General features: G+C 43.7%; 1 protein-coding gene across 2 annotated transcripts; it reads right to left on the bottom strand.

Annotated features, from left to right (window-relative positions):
• Nucleotides 1-1,377: 1,377 nt before the first annotated feature.
• On the bottom strand, nt 1,378-18,857 carry GEMIN2 (gem nuclear organelle associated protein 2). 2 transcript variants are annotated; one of them, XM_090033644.1, is made up of 10 exons: nt 18,688-18,855; nt 17,430-17,514; nt 10,421-10,510; nt 9,574-9,633; nt 9,251-9,361; nt 8,422-8,466; nt 5,821-5,889; nt 3,303-3,413; nt 2,323-2,381; nt 1,378-1,910 (listed from the first exon to the last, which is right to left on the bottom strand). In XM_090033644.1, the coding sequence occupies exons 1-10, from the start codon at nt 18,807-18,809 to the stop codon at nt 1,871-1,873; spliced, it is 792 nt and encodes a 263-aa protein (XP_089889770.1). In that variant the 5' UTR covers nt 18,810-18,855; the 3' UTR covers nt 1,378-1,870. The 2 variants fall into 2 exon arrangements, with proteins under 2 accessions (XP_089889770.1, XP_089889771.1); XM_090033645.1 differs by lacking the exon at nt 5,821-5,889 and having other exon boundaries at nt 18,688-18,857.
• Between the last annotated feature and the right edge of the window lie 256 nt (nt 18,858-19,113).

Genomic DNA, 19,113 nt, shown 5'->3' with positions numbered 1-19,113 from the left:
CTGTTCCTGTGGATGCATCTTGACAGTCTTCAGCTGCCATAGTAGTACCCCATGTACATTCTATTACACGAGGGCAATCTGATTCAATGCCATCATTCTCTTTAAAGACTGCCAGATGCAGTCATACATTTGTGATGTTTGTATTACCACACTATATTGTGGCGTCATCTCTTGTGCTTAGCTGGTGCTGTGTAAAGGACTTAATCCCCACTCTCCAGAGGGAGACAAGGACAGAGAAAAGCTTACAGAACTCTCACAAGGATATGCACAAATCTATATAAGAGGAGTACTGTTGTACTTGTTAAGATCTATATTCCACAACTGAATCAAACTATATAAACATCTATTCCTTTCCAGCACTAAATAAGGAAGTGAGGGTCAAACTGTAATTACACATTCAGTTTATCTTTAGTCACATGTAGAACTCCAGTCATAGCTAAGAGGAGGAAGTTTGAGGTTTTAAATCAACCAATGGCTGTGCTGTAAGATATGTACACTTTCCTGTAGAGAAGTACAAACTAGACAGAATGGAAGTTTATTTCTTGAATATTGTGAAAATAAAACTAATACCATATATAACTAATTTTTTGCCATGTGTCCATACTATATTGTTTTTTCTACATAACAAGTAGCTTCCCCCCAACCAAGTTCTTAGCATGTTAAGTCAGAGTGTGTGCATGCTCATGCATACACACTGTGCATATACCTTCCCATAGACATCAATTTCACAAGTTGAGTAGACAAGATATTTAAAACAATAAGTATTCTTAGAAGTCTGAGAAAAACAAAATAATTGTCTAGATCCCAGTGGGGCAAATTGAAGAGATACAGACTTGTTCACTGTGTCCATTAAACGCACTCATTAAAAGGAGAGCATGTAAGTGGGTCTTTGTTCTGTTCAGTTAAACTGTTTCATTAACCAGTACTTAAGGTACTTTCTTACATGATCTTAATACACTATGGCAGTTAAAATGCCTAACATGAGAACTAGTTTGAGTAGATTTTATCGCCTTAGTCCAGGTACCAAATTTCTGTTGGATTTTTATATTCAGGAGTCTCCCCTGTATGTTCATGTAAAGAAAACTTAATTCTGAAGACATGTAGATCAGGTCTATCTAACTGGCAGCCCACAAGGGGTGAAGTTGTAGGTCTCAGGCTCCTGCCTGGCCACTCTTGCTATCTATGGCTGTGACTGCAATAGCAGCTAGTCTCCTCCCTCCCACCCCGCTTTCCCTCAAAGACTCTTCCTTGCAGCTTTTCTGCCTGCCAGGGGTTGCCCAGCCCCCTGCTGCTTCGAAGTTGGATAGCCCTGATCTAGAAGGTGCAGTCAAAATATATTTGGAAAAATACTGTTTTGAGACACCATACAAGCTTAAGTAGTTTTGAAAATTTTATTTAAAAATTTCTCACAAAAAACCCTTTCACAAAAAACCCCCCACCTTTCTGTTGGTGTGTTCAGGGAAGTGCTGGGTTGCTTTAAGTCTGTTGCATTTAAAACTATGAAGCTTGAATCAGTCCTAGAAGTCTTTCCATGTGGTAATTCCACTGAAACGAGTAAACTTGTATTCCAGAAGTTTAAAGGATCAACTGTTCTTGCATACCTACAGTTCAGTTGGTTTATGGCTTTCTGCTGGACAGAGGTTTGTGTGAAGTGGGTAGGCATTTCAGTGGTAACTTCACATCAGAAGTAATTCATGTAATAAGCCAAATCAGTTTAAGTTTTACTACTGACAACTGTTCCAAACCCATTATCAAGAGATTGTATTGGAGAGGTTATATGGTACCTCATATCTGCACTGCAACTGACTGTTACTGTTGATAGTACCATAGGTAGTCAGATGATGCAAGATGCTTGGAGGCCAAGCATAGATTAGGATGGTTTATCAGCTAGGTCATGTTGATCAAAATACCTGTTGGAGAGAGACAAGTGAAATATATTGGTATTTCAAAGGCAAATTAGAATTTTTTTTTACATGTCTTTCCCTTATTTTACAGTATATTTACTGTCAAGGGGAGTATTAAACACACTTATTCCAACATATTTGTTTTCCTATGAATACCATCAGGTTTACTCAGAAGACTCGTAGCTGATTATCAGGACATTAGAAAAACCCCACTTTTTGGAGGGAGTTGATACATGCTTGTTTTAGCAGCACCAAGACAAGACTAGATCCTTTCAGCAGAGCAAACGTGTGTTACAGTATACAAAAGCTTGGATTGGTTTTCTTTGCCTGGAAAGAATATAGATTATGACAACATATGTACAACATATAATGCAAAAATTCATTGCAACTTTTATTTAGATATCTAAATTTGCAGTACCTGCTAACCAAACAGATTAGCAAATTTAGAGCAGACACTCTTTCTTCACTCTTGTTCTCCTGCAAAACAAAAATAACATTAGATCAGCTGCCATGGTTCAGAAAAGAATATTAAACAGCTTGTTGAGCTCCTACAGTAATCTCAAATGTTCCCAAAAATTAATGATTATTTAAGTGAATGAAAAACAATCTACACCCAGTTAGATCTTCAGTTAGTTGAAAGAGTATTCCAGATTTCTAGTTCTTCCACAACTGTCAGATCATCCCCACACCTCTTCTACTTTTACAGAAAAGGACCAGGGCGTTACAGTGGACAATAAGTTGAAGATGAGCCAAAAGTGTGCCCTTGTTGCAAAGAAGGCTAATGGCATACCAGGATACATTAGTAGGGGTGTTGCCAGATCAAGGGGATTATTTCCCTCTATTCACCACTAATGAGGCCACATCTGGAATACTGTATCCAGTTTTGCTCTCCCTCCTCCCCCCATAGAAAAGATGTAGACAAATTGGAAAGTGTCCCACCCAGTGGAAGGCAACAAAAGTGGTTAGGGGGCTGGGGCACATGACTTAATGAGGAGAGGCTGCAGGACTTATTTAATTTACAGAACAGAAAATTGATGGGGAGGGATTTAATAGTAGCCTTGAATTACCTAAAGGGTGGTTCCAAAGAGGATGGAGCTAAACTGTCCTCAGTGGTGACAGATGACAGAACAAGGAGCAGTAGTCTGAAGTTGCAGCAAGGGAAGTTTAGGTTAGATGTTAGGAAGAACTCTCATTAGGAGGGTAGTGAAGCACTGGAATAGGTTACTCAGAGAGGCTGTAGAATCTCCATCCTCAGAGGTTTTTAAGACCCAGCTAGACAAAGCCTTGGCTGGGATGCTGTAATTGGGGATGGTCCTGCTTTGAATAGGGGGTTAAACTAAATAACCTCCTGAGGTCCCTTCCACCCCCAATTCTGTATGATTTTAAATTGGATCTTACCTCTAGTACTCTGACTTCAGAGCATCGCCTTGCCAGTTGGCGAATTAGAGAGTGGGCTTCAGGCAGTAAAGGTTTTTCAAGACATGCCAGCAGAGCATAGAGCCATCTACCCTATATATATTAAAGTACAAAATGGGAAAAAAGTTATCAGCTTATAAATAAAAGTGACTGGTTTACATACCACCATTCCCATATACTAGGCTTTTCTATTCTGTAGCAGGGCTGTCCCAAATTCTCAGCACCTGGGGGCTGCACACTTAAAGTGCAAACCAAGGCACTTTCTGACCCAGTGCTACACAGTGCGCATAGGCAGCCACCCTGCTCCATACAACCCCTTCCTCTTCCTCCCTTACCGGCAGGTTCCCACCCTGCTAAACCATGCCTATGGGCTACCAGTTGGACAGTCCTTTCCTGTTACACCACACATCTGAGCTACTGTTGCACTGTATGTACATGGGCAGCACCCCTCAACTCACCAGCTGCAGGCATCATAGGCTCCTGCATGCTGCACCATTCCTGGGGCAGGCACAGGAAGTGGGAGCCAGAGGGAAAGCCCAGAGACTAGCTGTTAAGCCAGCAGCAACAGGGAGAATAGATTAGTACCTTGCAGGCTGCTTACGGTTTGTAGGTTGTCAGTTGGACACCCCAGATCTTTGGGATGCTACTGGAACTAGATACTGGTCTCATGCACAAGTCGTACGCATTATGAAATAACATCCACACAGGGAGGGGACACTGAGGATCCCCAATCCCCTCCAAAAAAATATAGACTAAGCTATTCCTATAACCATTCCAGACAGATCCCTATCTGGCCACTTCTTAAAACCTCTAATAAAGACGATTCCTTAACTTCCATTGTCAGTTTGTTACGTTGTCCTCTTGCTCTTAAGAATTTTTCCCTAAATTTGTTTTTCTGCAATTTACATGTTACCTTACATCCTGTCCTCTGTAGCCAGGGAGAACAGAGGCCCTCTTCATGGCAGCCTTTCAAATATTTTAAAACATTTCATGCCACCCTGTAATCTTGTTTTCTCCAGTCTATAATTCACCCACATATCAATCTTTCCTTAAATGGCTTGCATTCCAACCCCCTTATCGTTACCACTCATTTTTTGACTCTGACAGTTTTTCTAGATGTTTCCTAAAATGCAGTTCCCTGAACAGGACATAATATTGTAGATGGGGCATAACTAGGGCTGAAGAGCGGTATTACTGTCTCTTGTGAATTACATACCATACTTTTGTTAATGCAGCTCAAAATTTCATTTTTTTTCTAAAGTGGTTAGAAAATGATTTTAGAAAGACTTCTTTTTATTCCAATTAAGTGCCCTTTAGTACATATTTTAGAGGCAAGTCATTATTGTTACGGAAATCAGAACGTTTCATGGGGCCTTTCCAAGAATTGGCTAAGGACATCTACTGACGAAAATCTTTTCAATTTCATTAAGTCAGCTGGAGAAAAACAGCTATTCAGAAATAAATCTAAAAACAAACGATTATTCCTATCTTCCTATTGCATCACTGATCAGTTCTAATACAGCAAGTGTCCATAAACAAAACCGGGAACCATGTTCAGTTTGAGGACTCCAGAATTACTACTATCAGGATGGAATTCATTAGAATTAAAAGATCAAGTAGCAAGGTTTATTCATTTGATACAAAATTCTATAGTTAAAGTTACCTTTACAAAACTTAAATTTTTACTTAAAGTTAGTTATATTCATATTCTTCAGGCTTAATTCTGGGCAAAAACTTCTATATTTTTAGAAAGATTGAGGATAAAAGGCTAGAAAGCATTGGTGAACATTAGAGGAAATAGCTGAAATATGCAACCCCCGCCCAACAAAAACCCCCTCACAAACTAACCCCTCCCCCCCCCAAAAAGCCCTGTTAAAACAAACAAAAAAGCCTATAGGAAACCAAGTCTCAAGCTGTGCAATCTTCATTTTACTATGCAGTCAATGAAAAGTCCTATTTTTGAATGTGATAGGAACCTGTAACACACGAGCTTCAATCCTGAACAGCGCAGCTCTTCCTATTGCTATAGTGGAAAGAAATTAAAAGGGTATGCTGGCTATAGTTGCAATTTTGTTTTGTAGTATGTGTGTGTGAACTGAAAAGGAGGGCACAGGATGTACAAGTGATGTACATATATGAAAAATAATACACACACTGGAGTCTGAGGATGTTTCAGGAATAGATTCATTAGAAAAAAATACAAGTAGTTGTTTTAATAGAACTCATAGGGAAAATAATTGCAGACATAATGAGAATAGGTGGCATTTCCCAAAAAGTTTAGTTCACTTCTAAGACTGAGTGATTTATGAATTACAGCAGTATTTTCATCTAAAAGATGGTAATAGTAATATACAGAATGCCTTCACATGAAACATATTTATATTACTTTAATAGCAACAGCAAGTACAATGAGGTTTGTGCGTCCTTCTCCTTGTATCATTTTAATAGTGCATAATTTTCTCAAATTCATGTGTAGGTAGACAGAATAAATTAAAATTACCAGTTCTGGAGTAAACTCTTTCTCCCCAAACCAGTTAATCAGATATTCCAGGACACTAGTTACAGTTGCCTTTCAAAGACAGGGGTGGGGGGGGGGGAAAAGAACAAGACATTTAAAAGAGTCGTTGTATAAAAACACCTATTGCACACATTTGATGCTACAGTGTAATTAAATTAGAAGACTTGAACAAGTGACTCCACTTTGCATAGTGACATGACATTTATTTCACTTCTACAGTGCATCTGGACAGGGCATTTAATCACACGCCACTATTACACATACAATAGGAAATGTAGTAACAGCAGTTTCTAGAAGGGACTGAGATTAAATAGTGAGAAGCGTAAAATGCCCAAAGTGGGACAGAAAGCTGAAATAATTAGAGGTCTGGGAAAATGTCCATATTAGTCTGAATAAATTTGGATTACTCAGTACTGAGAGACTAAGGCAAAAAAAATCAGATGCCTTGTCTCATTATACAGGAAAACAAGGGCACAGGCAATCACATTTAAAGGAAATATTTAAGTTGATAAAAGAAAATCAATTGCACACAACAAACAAGTTAGTGTGTGTAACTCAAACTAAGTTAACTGTATTTGGAAATATTAACAGGAGTAAAGGTGCACTGATATATCAGTCTGATATTGGATCAGCACTGATATAAAGAAAACTGATTGTGTCGGAAATTGGCCTGATGTGGCTGATCATTTGGCCGATAAATGCTCACACGTGCACAGCTGCAATGCAGCACGTAGGCAGCGAAGAGCACAGCCCGGCAGCTTGGAGAGTTGTGTGACCCTGTTAAGTCTGTTGTGGTGGAAGGGGAGCATGGAGAGAAGGAGCATGGGGAGCAGATCAATGCCCCTCGTGGGGAAGGAGGGGCCGGGACAGACGCTGCTGGGGTGGGGCAGGTTGTAGGACTGAGCTGCAGCTTGTCCAGAAGACACGGGGTGGGAAGGGCAGCTCCTGCTGCTGTGTGCACCCCAGGAGGGCGGGTGCCTCAGATCTGCATGGGGAGCCTGTGGGCTGGGGCTGTGCCAGGCTCCTCCTGGCATGTGGGGGTTGCACTCCCAGTGCATGGGGGCTGTGCTCGGGGCAGACGGTGCCTGGACGGGCCTACAGTCCCCCTAGCCCCCTCCCAGTGCTGCCGCCCACATTAAGCTCAGCCCCCCCACACACTGGGAGCACAGTCCTGAGTGCAGTCCCACAGCCCCCACACACCAGGAAGAGCCCAGCACAGCCCTGGCCCCAGCTTGAACCCCCTCCCCCATGCAGATCCAGGGCACAAGCCTTCTGCACCCCCCCTCCCCCCCCAGGTGCGTGCAGTGGTGAGAGCTGCCCCCCAGATGAACCACAGCTCAGTCCCATGCCTTGTTCCACCTCAGTGGGCAGTGCCCCAGTGGGCAGTGCCTGCCCCACTCCCTCCCTCCCTCACTGTTGATCTATTCTCCCCCCAACACCCCTTCTCTCACCCTCCCTGTTCACCGCAACAGACTTACCAGCTGGATGCAGCTGTATTGGAAATCGGATCTACATCAGCTGATATACCTCCTTAAAAATCAGCTAGCGGTATCAGCCCCACAAATTCTGTATAAGTGCACCCCTAGATTAAAGCAATTTTTTAAACACATGGATAAAGAGAAGTTATGCCAGAAAACTTGCATATTATCAGCAATTATTGCTAAGCAGTTTAAAACAGGGTGGATCTGATTTAAATCCTGGTCAGGAAGCCTTGATTTAATTACTGTTATCTACAAAAGTGCATTCTTGTTGTTTGATATCCTTTATTCACTTAACTTCTTGAAACTTTGCACTTTTAGAGAAAGGCAAGGGCTTGATTGTCTACAAAAACCTGCAGAGAAATAGTGCTGATGAGTAGGTAAGCAGGTCTGTTCTATTTCATCTCTATATACTGCTGTTAACAAGAATGTTATCTCTGGAGACACAAATCCATTGTTTGAGAACTGAAACTAAGCATCACAGAGATGCTTAATGGGATCTTCTAGACTGAGCACTGAGTCCCATTGGGTGGAGTGGTTTTCTTTAATCTTTACTAATCTATAGCACAGCCTCTTGGAACCTCATAAGATTGGACTCATAATATAGTTCATGACATGTGACCTATTCATAAACCTTTTCTAAAAAGGTTACATGAATATATTGTCTCAAATAGTATATAATTAGAAGTTATAATCCCTATTCCATGATGATATCTTTAATCTTTAACATATCTTAAATTAAAACTATATTTATATAGGTTTGGTTTTTTTGCGATTTTTTAAAGGCATCTTTTAAAAAAAAATAAAAAATATGATTAAATCTAAGATTTTGATTTAAATAAAAATCCAATTACATTTTTAAAATGATTGATTTTTATCCACCCTGGTTCAAAATCAAAAATACATCAATTTAAGTAAGTGAGAAACAGACAGTTGTTTGAAACAGTCCAACACTTGTTTCGGGCACTACCAATGAAATAATTAGCTATACTCTCTTTTGCACTATAACTCTAATAGATGAGGTATATCTACATTTGATAGGTAAATTATTAAAAAGCAACCCCTTTCTCCCCCAAACATTTTTGCCAAGTACAAATAAACTTACTTGATTCATTCGGCTAACAATACTTAGCAAAGGAGGAAAGCCCATCTGAAAGAAAAGCCAGGTTGGAATTGTAACATACAAAGTAAAGACATTTCCCAAATTAGAACAAAGCCTGAACAGGACACACATCCATTTATTTTTTTAAGCAATGTTTTTTCAAAACATCTAGTCTTAACTACTCATCTTCAAAATGCCAGGTAGAATAAATAATGGTAACAGCAATAATGTAGCAAAATAGTTAATTTAAAAGCCTCTACATACTGCATGAGGCATCAGATTTAAAAGGACCTAAAATTAATTTATTTCAGCTACTTTTTCAGATCTCACCATCTTAATTCTATTCTGAATTTACAGAAACACTATTTTTTTTTTTTGCTCTCTTACTGTTGTTTCAGGGGCATGGCAAGAGCATCACAACACTTGGTTAGGCCCTAACACTTTTTCCTTTCTATGCATGCCTTCCAGGGCCTACTCTAGCAAAGCTCTTATTTACTGGTCAAGTTGTTTTGAGGGCTGCATCTGATCATCAAACCACTGAAGCTGGCTATACTCCAGTACTGTTACATGCACAAAAGACAGCCCATAATCTTGTATCAATTAACAATAATCTGTAAGAGTTACTTTATCACACTTAAGTTTCCAAATGAAAGTCCAAGCTCTGATTTATCTAGGGTCCCACTTTGTATAGTAGGGAATGAAGTAGCAAGCTCATTAAGGAACCTGCTTTCAACCTGTTAGTTTTACTGACCTCAGCCCGAGTATACATCACGGTAGGGCAACTTCTGAAAAATTTTAATGAAGTATAATAACCAAGAACCAAGTAGCTTACCTGTATATAATCAATTCCTAGATTTTCATTATTTGCTACAATAACTGTTTCTGAATATGCTTTTTCACCCAGACAAAACTTTTTCCAGCCTTCTTCATCTTCTGATTTTGGCTGAAAAAGTTAGTGTGGATTAGTTTTCATAGGCAGCAAAAACACTGAAAGACTCAAATCTCTTTAAAAAAAAAAAATCAATCAAGAAAGAATGGATAAATTGTAGATCAGGATTTACAAGATTAACACAATTACTACAGCATGCCTGCCATCAGGATACATTAACAATTAAAAAAAAATGTTTCCTAAAGTGTAATAAAAATTCTACTAACCATTGTGACATTGCTGTCCAAATTCTGTGACTTCCAGTGATTTCTGTGCTTGTTCAGACTCTAAAGAATTAAAATAAAATGTGTTTATTGTTTATTTCACAATTATGTTATTTTAAATCAAAACTGTTTTCATCTTCCATGTGATTTAACAGTTCTTCATAACCATTAAAAATACCTGTTGAAGGATTATATTTTAGGAAAATGTTAAATTTCACATTGTTGTGAATGAATGAATAACTGGCCAAATATTTCATGCATTTCTGTCAATGTCATTCAGATTAAGTAGTAAGCTCTGGTTAATAATCGGTAGTGATCTATGGAAGGAAAAATACACAGATTCTTTAATCTACTTAAACTTGATTCTAAAGATAATCAAAAAGATAGTAATTAAAGCAAGTTCCATCCATTTAAACCCAATTGCTGGACTGGAAAGAGAACATTTCAGCCTCAATTTTAAGAGTTCACCAACATGTTCGTATTAGTATTTGACCCAATACTTTCTGTTTTAGGACAAAACTTAGATTCTGTGTAGTTAACTACTTGATAATATTGCTTTTAATATTAAGGAATTATTTTGTCCCTTATGCTGGTTGAGGATAATTCTTTTTTCCAAGACTTTCTTTGGAACTCCATTTTCAGGGTAAATCAACTTTACAGACAAACAACCACATGACCATATGATGGCAGAAAGCCCTCAAGAGATTTTCTAATGCAAAACAGACTGCTTTATCTATTATTTTTTTCCATCAAATGTTAAACCCCACAAAACAACTAGATTATCCCTCTCCCCATAAGAAAAATTCCACCAAACTATACTGTACTAGTTTGTAAAAACACTGTTCTTTACCTGACGAACAGCTGAAAAGTGGGCCACTTGTTGCTGCTGCCATTTGAGAGTTGGAGAATATCCTTCAGGGGCAGGCTGGCATCCTGAGAGCTAATAAAGCACAGGCAATAACTGTTATGAAAAAAGGAGTAGAAAAAGAATCTAAGCTGACTGAATCTAAAATTAAGAATTTCTACTCGAAGCATGCAAAACTAACAAGAAATCAAGACAAGTTCTGCTTTGATATGGCTCCTTTCTGAGACTATGAAGTAAATCCTAACCACTGAAGCCATAATTCTCAGTATAAACAGAACCTCATCAACAAGAAGGTTCCACATTCTATACAAATTCTAAAAAATGTGTTTTGACTACTGAATGTTCAGATGTACTAAAGACATTTGCAGTGTTGCTAACTCTCATGATTTTTGGCGTTGTTCTTAAAAGTCTACACTTTGGGAATGTGAAAAACTTAGCTCTTTCTTTTATTTATGTATATATAAAAGAAAGAGCTCATATTCCTGAAGCACAGACTTTAAGAACAATGCCAAAAATCATGAGTTGGCAACACTGCATTTCGTGTCTAGACCTGCTATATAAATTAAGCAGTATTATCCAGCCACAGTTGTCAAGAAGTAGGATGGGAGAAAAATTACATTTCCACCTTACCACATACAGGCACCTGAATTTGTAATAAGAATTTGGGGGAAATACTGAAAAGTGCTTTCAAAGCAACGGGAATCAAGGACAACAAGAAGTCCTTCTTTAAGTAGATAGGGAACAGGAGGAAAAATGGGAGTGTGGGGTCACTACTCAACAACTCAAGAGAGCTGGTTACCAGCACACAGGAGAAAGCTGAACTCCTGAATTACTACTTCGCCTTAGTTTCCACTAGACCAAAGGGAAAACCATGCCAGGTAGAGTAGAGGATGAGTATGGTAGGAATAATCGTCTTCCTACTATTTCTGAAGAATTGGTGTATGACCAATTAATAAAATTAGATGCATGGACCAGATATCTTCATCTGAGAGTGCTGAAGGAGCTGGTCAAAGTCATTGCGGAACCCTTGGCAAAACTCTTCCTTTTCAACATCTTTATTAACAATTTGGATGTCGGGGTGAAGAGCTCACTGGCCAAGTTTGCGGATGACACCAAGTTATAGGGAAGCATGGTTACGCTTGGAAGATAGGCTACAGTTACGAGCGGACCTAGCCAACAGGCTAGCAAGTTGGGTGGATTGGAACCAGAGGAAGTTCCAACGTTGAGAAATGTAAAGTGCTCCACCTTGGGACAAGCAACCCCCAACACACCTACAGACTTGGTGGCACCAAACTGACTAGCACCATGAATGAAAGGAACCTGGGGGTAATAACAGATCACAGTATGAATGAGTCAGCAGTGTGATGCTGTAGCCAGTAGGGCAAATAATACCCTGGCATGCATCAATTGATGCATCTCCAGCAAAGCCACAGAGGTGATTCTTCCACTCTGCTCAGCACTGGTGAGACCGCAGCTGGAGTACTGAGTCCAGCCCTAAACACCACACTTTAACAAGCATGTGGACAAGCTTGAGAGAGTCCAAAGATGAGCCACCTGTACAATCACAGTCTTAAAAGGCAAGCCATGCGAGGAAAGGCTGAGGGATCTAGGACTCTTTAGCCTGAGGTAAAGAAGGCTGAGAGGGGACCTGATAGCAGCTTACTGTTACACTAGAGAAGTACATTAAGGGCTTGGTGAGCAACTGTTCACCAGGGCACTCGAGGGGAAAACCAGGAGTTATGGCCACAAACTCCTGGAAGACTGATTCAGGCTCAACATTAGGAAAATCATTTTCACAGTCAGGGTGTCCAGACTGTGGAATAAGCTCCCTCCAGAGGTGGTGCAATCACCTACCCTGGAAATCTTCAAGAGGAGACTAGAGACTTGCTGGGGGTCACCTGACCCCAGTTGTATTTCCTGCTTGGTGCAGAGAGCTGCACCTGATGATCTTCCGAGATCCCTTCCGGCCTTACAATCTATGAATCTTCTCCACTGTGTGAGCCACCCCAGCCTGGCCAAGCAGCAGCAGTGATAGCTTCAGCCTTCAGCAGCAGGGAAAAGTGTAGAGGAGACCATGCAGTAGTAGGGAACTGCTGCAGTTCCAGCCCAAACATGGAGCTGCCTCTATTGTTCCTGCTTATCAGGGTTGAAGTCAAGCAGAAGAGGAGCATAACAGACAAATGGTGGGGGAGTGGGCAATGGTAGGGAGGCAGGGACTAGAGGGCATAAGCATGGGGTGCAAGGGAGAGGGGCAAGGTGTTGTGGAGGTCTGACCATCTGCCTTCTTGCTACTACTTTTCTCCCCACAGCAGTGGGAGCAACAAATTTAACCTGACCCTCCAATAATCAGATGGTATACATTCAAAATTATAACAAATGTATTATTTCCCCTGTATAGAATCTAGTTACTGGGACATCATCTAAAATTCAAAGTAATTTTGGATTAGGGTAAACACAGTAGTAGAAAGCAATGCTTCTTCACTCATAAGAAAACAGACTAGGACAACTTAAAATAAATCATAGAAACTGGTTATAAAAAAGCCATACAAGTGTCCAAGATTGTACTCTGCAAACAAAAGACAGTGCTGGAGTAGCACTTATCAACACAAATAGAGATATGATATAATTGCGTCTTAACTGTTTTGTAATAAGCCTTTCTACATCGCTTATAAACAAATGCAGCAAATACTCCAGTAAATATGGTAACATTTCCACAATTTTGTTGTATTTCTATACACTAAATGTAACTGCCAGCTGAAGGTACAAATAAAATATACCTTCAGCTGGCAGTTACATTTGGTGTATAGAAATACAACAAAATTGTGGAAATGTTACCATATTTACTGGAGTCTAGAGTGACTCTGAACATAATTGGTTATAATTTTCCAAGTATAGGATCTAATTATCGGAGGTTCATCTTTCACTCATCCCCACACTGCTTCTACAGCAGAGCAGGCAGGAGGAGGGCAGGTGCTGTGGGAAGGTCAAGAAACTTGCCCCCCCTGCCCCAAGCCTTTGCTCCCTGCTTCCCCTCCAACCTCTGTCCCAGGCCAGCAGGCTCTGTCCCCATTCTAGCCTGGGGCATTGAGCACAACCACAGTCTGGTCCTGTAAGACCAGCCATGCTGGTAATGTGCCACTTCTTTGTGACCAGGAAGGGCTGTGCTCAGTGCCCCAGGCTGTAGCATGCACAAAGCAAGAATAAGGGGGGGCAAGTAAAGGTGGAGATGGAGAGTGGCAGGTGTAGGACCAGAGGCTGCATGGGGGACAGAGATGGGGAGAAGAGGCTACAGGGGAGGGAAATGATGGGATACACAGATGATGGAGGGGGTGGAGGGACAGGGACAGGCAGCAACTATGGCCCCAACTCCAAATAAGGGCTGGAGGAGGGGTAGGCAATTATGTGGGCTAGAGGGCCACTTAAGGAATTTTGGCAAGTTTGGCAGATTGGTGAGGGGTGCCAACCCAGCATAAAGAGTGGGGGGAGGCAGCAATTGATCTCATTCAGCACAGGCCCATCCGCCCTGCACTCACCGCTGGGGGTACCAGACACAGTGGACAGACAAGGTCTCCATGCAAACTGGCCCTGGAACCCCAGACAGGGCGCACTAGGCCGGGCAGATGGAATGGGGCTCTTGCTTGACCAATCTCATTTCCTTCTATGTCCAGATGACCTATCACCTGGACAAGGGAGAAGAGATTGATGTTTCATAGTTTCTAGGGTCAGAAGGGACCTGAGCAGATCATCTAGTCTGACCCCCTGCCATGGCAGGAAAGAATACTGGGGTCAAATGACCCCAGCAAGATGTTCATCTAACCTCCTCTTAAAGACCCCCAGGGTAGGAGCCTGCACCACTTCTCTTGGAAGCTGGTTCCAGACCCTAGCCGCCCTGACTGTGAAGTAGCGCCTCCTGATATCTAACCTAAACCTACCCTCTACCAGCTTGTGACCGTTATTCCTGGTCACTCCTGGCGGTGCTCGGGGAAACAGTGACTTCCCCAATGCCTGCTGATCCCCCCTGACTAGTTTATAACAGGCCACTAGATCAACCTTCTCTTTTGGAGGCTGAACAGGTTCAGGTCCCGCAGCCTGTCCTCATAGGGCCTGCCCTGCTGTCCCCTGATCATGCGAGTGGCCCTCCTCTGGACCCTCTCCATGCTGTCGACATCCCTCTTGAAGTGTGGCGCCCAGAACTGGACGCAATACTCCAGCTGCGGCCTGACCAGTGCCGCATAGAGGGGGAGGATCACCTCCTTGGACCTGCTCGAAATGCATCTGTGGATGCATGACAAGGTGCAGTTGGCCTTCCTTACTGTCTCCCCACACTGCCGGCCCATGTTCATCTTGGAGTCAATGATGACCCCCAGATCCCTTTCCGCCTCCGTGCTGACAAGAGGGGAGTTCCCCAACCTGTAGGTATGGTGCCGCTTGTTCCTCCCAAGGTGCATCACCTTGCACTTGTCTGTGAGGAAACCCATCCTATTCTCGTCCGCCCACCCTTGTAACCTGTCTAGGTCTGATTGTAGCCTGTTGCATCCTTCCAATGTGTCCACGTCCCCCCACATCTTAGTGTCATCAGCAAATTTGAACAGGGGGCTTTTTACCCCCTCATCCAAATCGCTGATGAAGATGTTGAACAGTGCAGGCCCGAGAACCGAGCCCTGCAGAACCCCACTGCCCACATCCTTCCAGGTTGAGAAGGACCCATCCACTACCACCCTCTGGGTGCGGCCCACCAGCCAGTTGGCAACCCATTTGACTGTGTGGGTGTCTACACCACAGCCCCCCAGTTTCTTAATGAGAACAGGGTGAGAGACAGTGTCAAAAGCCTTCCGGAAGTCCAGGAAGATTATATCCACTGCTACCCCTGCGTCTAATGATCTGGTGATCTGATCGTAAAAGGCCACCAGGTTGGTCTGACAGGACCTGCCACTGATGAACCCATGTTGGTTGCCCCTAAGCATGCATGTCATATATCTTGACTTCAAAAAAGTGTTGATCTGGTATCCCATGATCACCTTTTGGCGAAACTGGCCAATTGTAGCCTTGGGTCCACCACGATCCAATGGCTGGGGAATTAGCTTTGTGGTTGGACCCAGAGGATAGTAATTGACGGAAGTCAATCATCATGGTGCCCTGTGACCACTGGGGTCCCCCAAGGCTCTGTCCTTGGACCCATATTGTTCAACATCTTTATTAATAATGTGGACATTGGAGTCAGAAGTGGACTGGCCAAGCTTGCTGGTGACACCAACCTTAGGGGCAAAGCATCCACACCAGAAGACAGGCTGACCTGGACAGGCTCAGCAAATGGGCGGACAAGAACCTGATGGTGTTTAACACTGAAAAATGCAAGGTTTTCCACCTTGGGAGGAAAATCCTGCAGCACCCTTATAGGCTCAGCTGTGCTACGCTGACTAGGACTACGAAAGAAAGAGACTTGGGGGTCATTATTGACCACAAGATGAACATGAGCCTGCAGTGTGATGCTGCAGCTACTAAAGCAACCAAAATGCCGGCTTGCATCCATAGATGCTTCTCAAGCAAATCCCGGGACGTCATTCTCCCCTGGTACTCGGCCTTGGTGAGGCCGCAGCTAGAGTACTGCGTCCAGTTTTGGGCTCCACAATTCAAAAAGGATGTGGAGAAGCTTGAGAGAGTCCAGAGAAGAGCCATGCGCATGATCAGAGGTCAGGAAAACAGACCTTACGATGACAGGCTGAGAGCCATGGGGCTCTTTATCCTGGAAAACCGCAGCTCAGGGGTGATCTGATGGCCACCTATAAGTTTATCAGGGTATCTGGGGGAATGTTTGTTCACCAGAGTGCCCCAAGGGCTGACAAGGTCGAATGGTTATAAACGCCTGCAAGACCTTTTCAGGCTGGACACGAGGAAGAATTTCTTTACTGTGTGAGCCCCCAAGGTCTGGAACAGCCTGCCATCGGAGGTGGTTCAAGCACCGACATTGAACGCCTTCAAGAGAAATTTGGATGCTTATCTTGCTGACCCCAGCTGACTTCCTGCCCTTTGGGCGCAGGGTGGACTCGATGATCTTCTGAGGTCCCTTCCAGCCCTAATGTCTATGAAATCTATAAAAGGTGGGAAATAGTGTCTGAGGGCAGGAGGGGCTGGGACTGCAGGGTGGTGACAGCACAGAGCCAGGTCCTGGGGCAGAGCCGCAATCTGGCTCCCAACATCATGGCTCTGTCTAGGCCTCAGCCCTGCAATCTTGGCCCCACCCACCCCGGCCTTAGACACGGCTTCTTGCATGCCCACAGCCCCATTCCATCCGCCCAGCCTAGTGTCCTGTCCATGGGGGTCCCAGGCCAGTGTCAATGGAGACTCCACCTACCCCAGCGTCCCCCAATGATGGGTGCAGGGTGGACGGACTAGGGTGCCCAGGCATTGGGCCTCAGTCTGGTGGCAGTGGCAACATTGGCAGTGACAGCCAGAAAGAGCAACCACAAACAAGGCTGCCAGGAAACAGTGATGTCACATCCATCCACATGCGCCAAAGCCTAGGCTGCCACCTGTACCTCGGCCAGATGGGTCTGAGGGACCCACCACGACCTGGATAAAATGCGTGGTGGACCAGATCCAGCCTATGGGTTGTATTCTGGCCACCCCTGGGCTGAAGTCTGGGCCCCTGCAGCTGCCTGCCCCTGCCCTTGTATTCAATTCTAAGACAAGGGGATTCCCCCCATATGAAGTGGGGTAACCCCTCAGATTAGAATCAAGAAAATATGGTATACATTAGAACAACTGAGTTTTACAGAGACAGTAGTTTTTCCAGCAATTCAGAATTTGGACTGCAGGGCTGAAGATTCTATTTACTTCTCCAAATTCTTTTAAGATACAGGGGCAGTATATTTTAAAATTTACTTGATACATCTAGGTATTTTAATGCAAATATATTTCTATCCAAGGATTCTCATTTCATTTTTTTTAGTCTGTGTTTTCTAGAAGTCTTTTAAGAACATCTCCACAAACTTACTGAAATATTCACTGTCTGCTTCTTTCTCAGCTTTTTGGGGTCTATCTGTGCCACAACAACATCTGGGCATTGTGAAGCTTCAATCCTAAAAAGAAAAAAAAACATTTGTAATCCCTCTCTGCTGCATTCCTTAGAATTACATAATTAGTTTGCAGATATTTGTAATATTTGCATAGGGACCAGATTAAAATATGAGGCACTTGCACAATTAATTTGTGTATGAGAATTATTAAAAAATGAAAAGAGAGACTGTTTCTAGGAGAGGGTATGCAGCAAGGTTTTAACAAAAACAAACAAACGGAATAGAAACAAATGGAGGCATTTTTTAAGCTTACTATTTAGGCCACAGTAGATATATATCCTCATTTTATAGAAAGAAAATGAAAGCAGAGGTTAATTTGCTTTAAATGAGCCAAGCTGTGGCAGTCAACAGAATCCAGAATCCCTAACTCCTAGGTCTCTGCCTTAGCCACAGGACCACCTTTCCTTCCGAGGCAGCAGTGAAGGCTATTACCTGTTGACGTATACAGCTAGTAATATTGCATTTTAATCCTTCTGATTAAAGTAAATTGGATAAAGACTCCAAATGCTCTCGTTACTCAATTACAACATAACACTGTTGGGGAAAACAGGCCATGATGTGTAGCATGGGGTCAAAGAGTCTTAAGAGAAACTACACACAGACGAACACTGCTGAGTCATGGGGGGAAGACTGTGTGTCCAAGTGTGTGAACACGTTTCTATTTATGTTGGTGTTAATAAAAATTGTCAGGATCTTAAACAAGGAAAGAGAAGTTACATTCACTGGCACCAAACTCAGCAGTTATTGGCACTACAGTGGCACTTGGGGGCTGCAGAGGAGACAGTGACCAGGGTGAGATGGTGCTGCCCAGACATGCAGCTCAGAGCATCTCCATCTCAGGAGATTTGCAGCAAAGACCCCAGTGGATCCTACAGTGCGCAGCACACTAGCACCTGCGTCCCGCAGGGCATTGACACTAAGCTAGGCGGTGCAGCAGCAACGGGACAAGGCAAAGGGCTCCCGGTGGTCAGGCCGGTGCTTCAGTCTTCCATGGGGTCCCTCCGAGCCAGCCCAGCTGCAGAGCTCGGGGGAGCTCCATGGGCGGGAGCTGCTTCCAGCGGAGGCGGGCGGCGGCAGCCCGCGTAGTGGGACTGGCGGCCCCGTCTCCGGCCGCTCCGCTGCGCGCCCGCAGGGTCCCAGAGCGGGGGGCGGCTCCTGCTCCCCGCCCCCACTTACTGCACCCGCTTGAGATACTCCTGCGGTGTCCGAGGGGGTGCGGTGGGGTCGAAGTCCTCAGCGAGCTCGCAGTCCCCCACGGGCAGCAGCCGCGGCATCAACTCCTCCATCCCTGCCTCCATGCCTGCCGCGGCGGACGCGCTCAGTGACGTCGCCAACCCGCGACTCAACGAGCAATAGCAAACACCACCCCTAGCCACCAGCAGCTTGCGCGCTCGGTGACGTCACTCAACCGCGACTTGCAAAGTGAAGATAACGTGTAGGTGTGTCCGCTCCGCCCCGCCTTCTGGGCTCTGTCTCGAAGGTGGTGACGCCCCCTGGCGGGGGAGGAGGCGGCGCTTGGGGTGCAGCTGCAGCTCCCGCTGCGGTCGCTCTGGGGTCGTACCGGCGATCTCCCCCTGCCGGGGCTGGGGCCGGGGTGCCGAG

Source organism: Crocodylus siamensis, chromosome 2 (assembly GCF_052110815.1).
Source record: "Crocodylus siamensis isolate JL-2025a chromosome 2, ASM5211081v1, whole genome shotgun sequence".
NCBI lineage: Eukaryota > Metazoa > Chordata > Crocodylia > Crocodylidae > Crocodylus > Crocodylus siamensis.
This window is presented reverse-complemented; position numbering and strand designations above follow the sequence as displayed.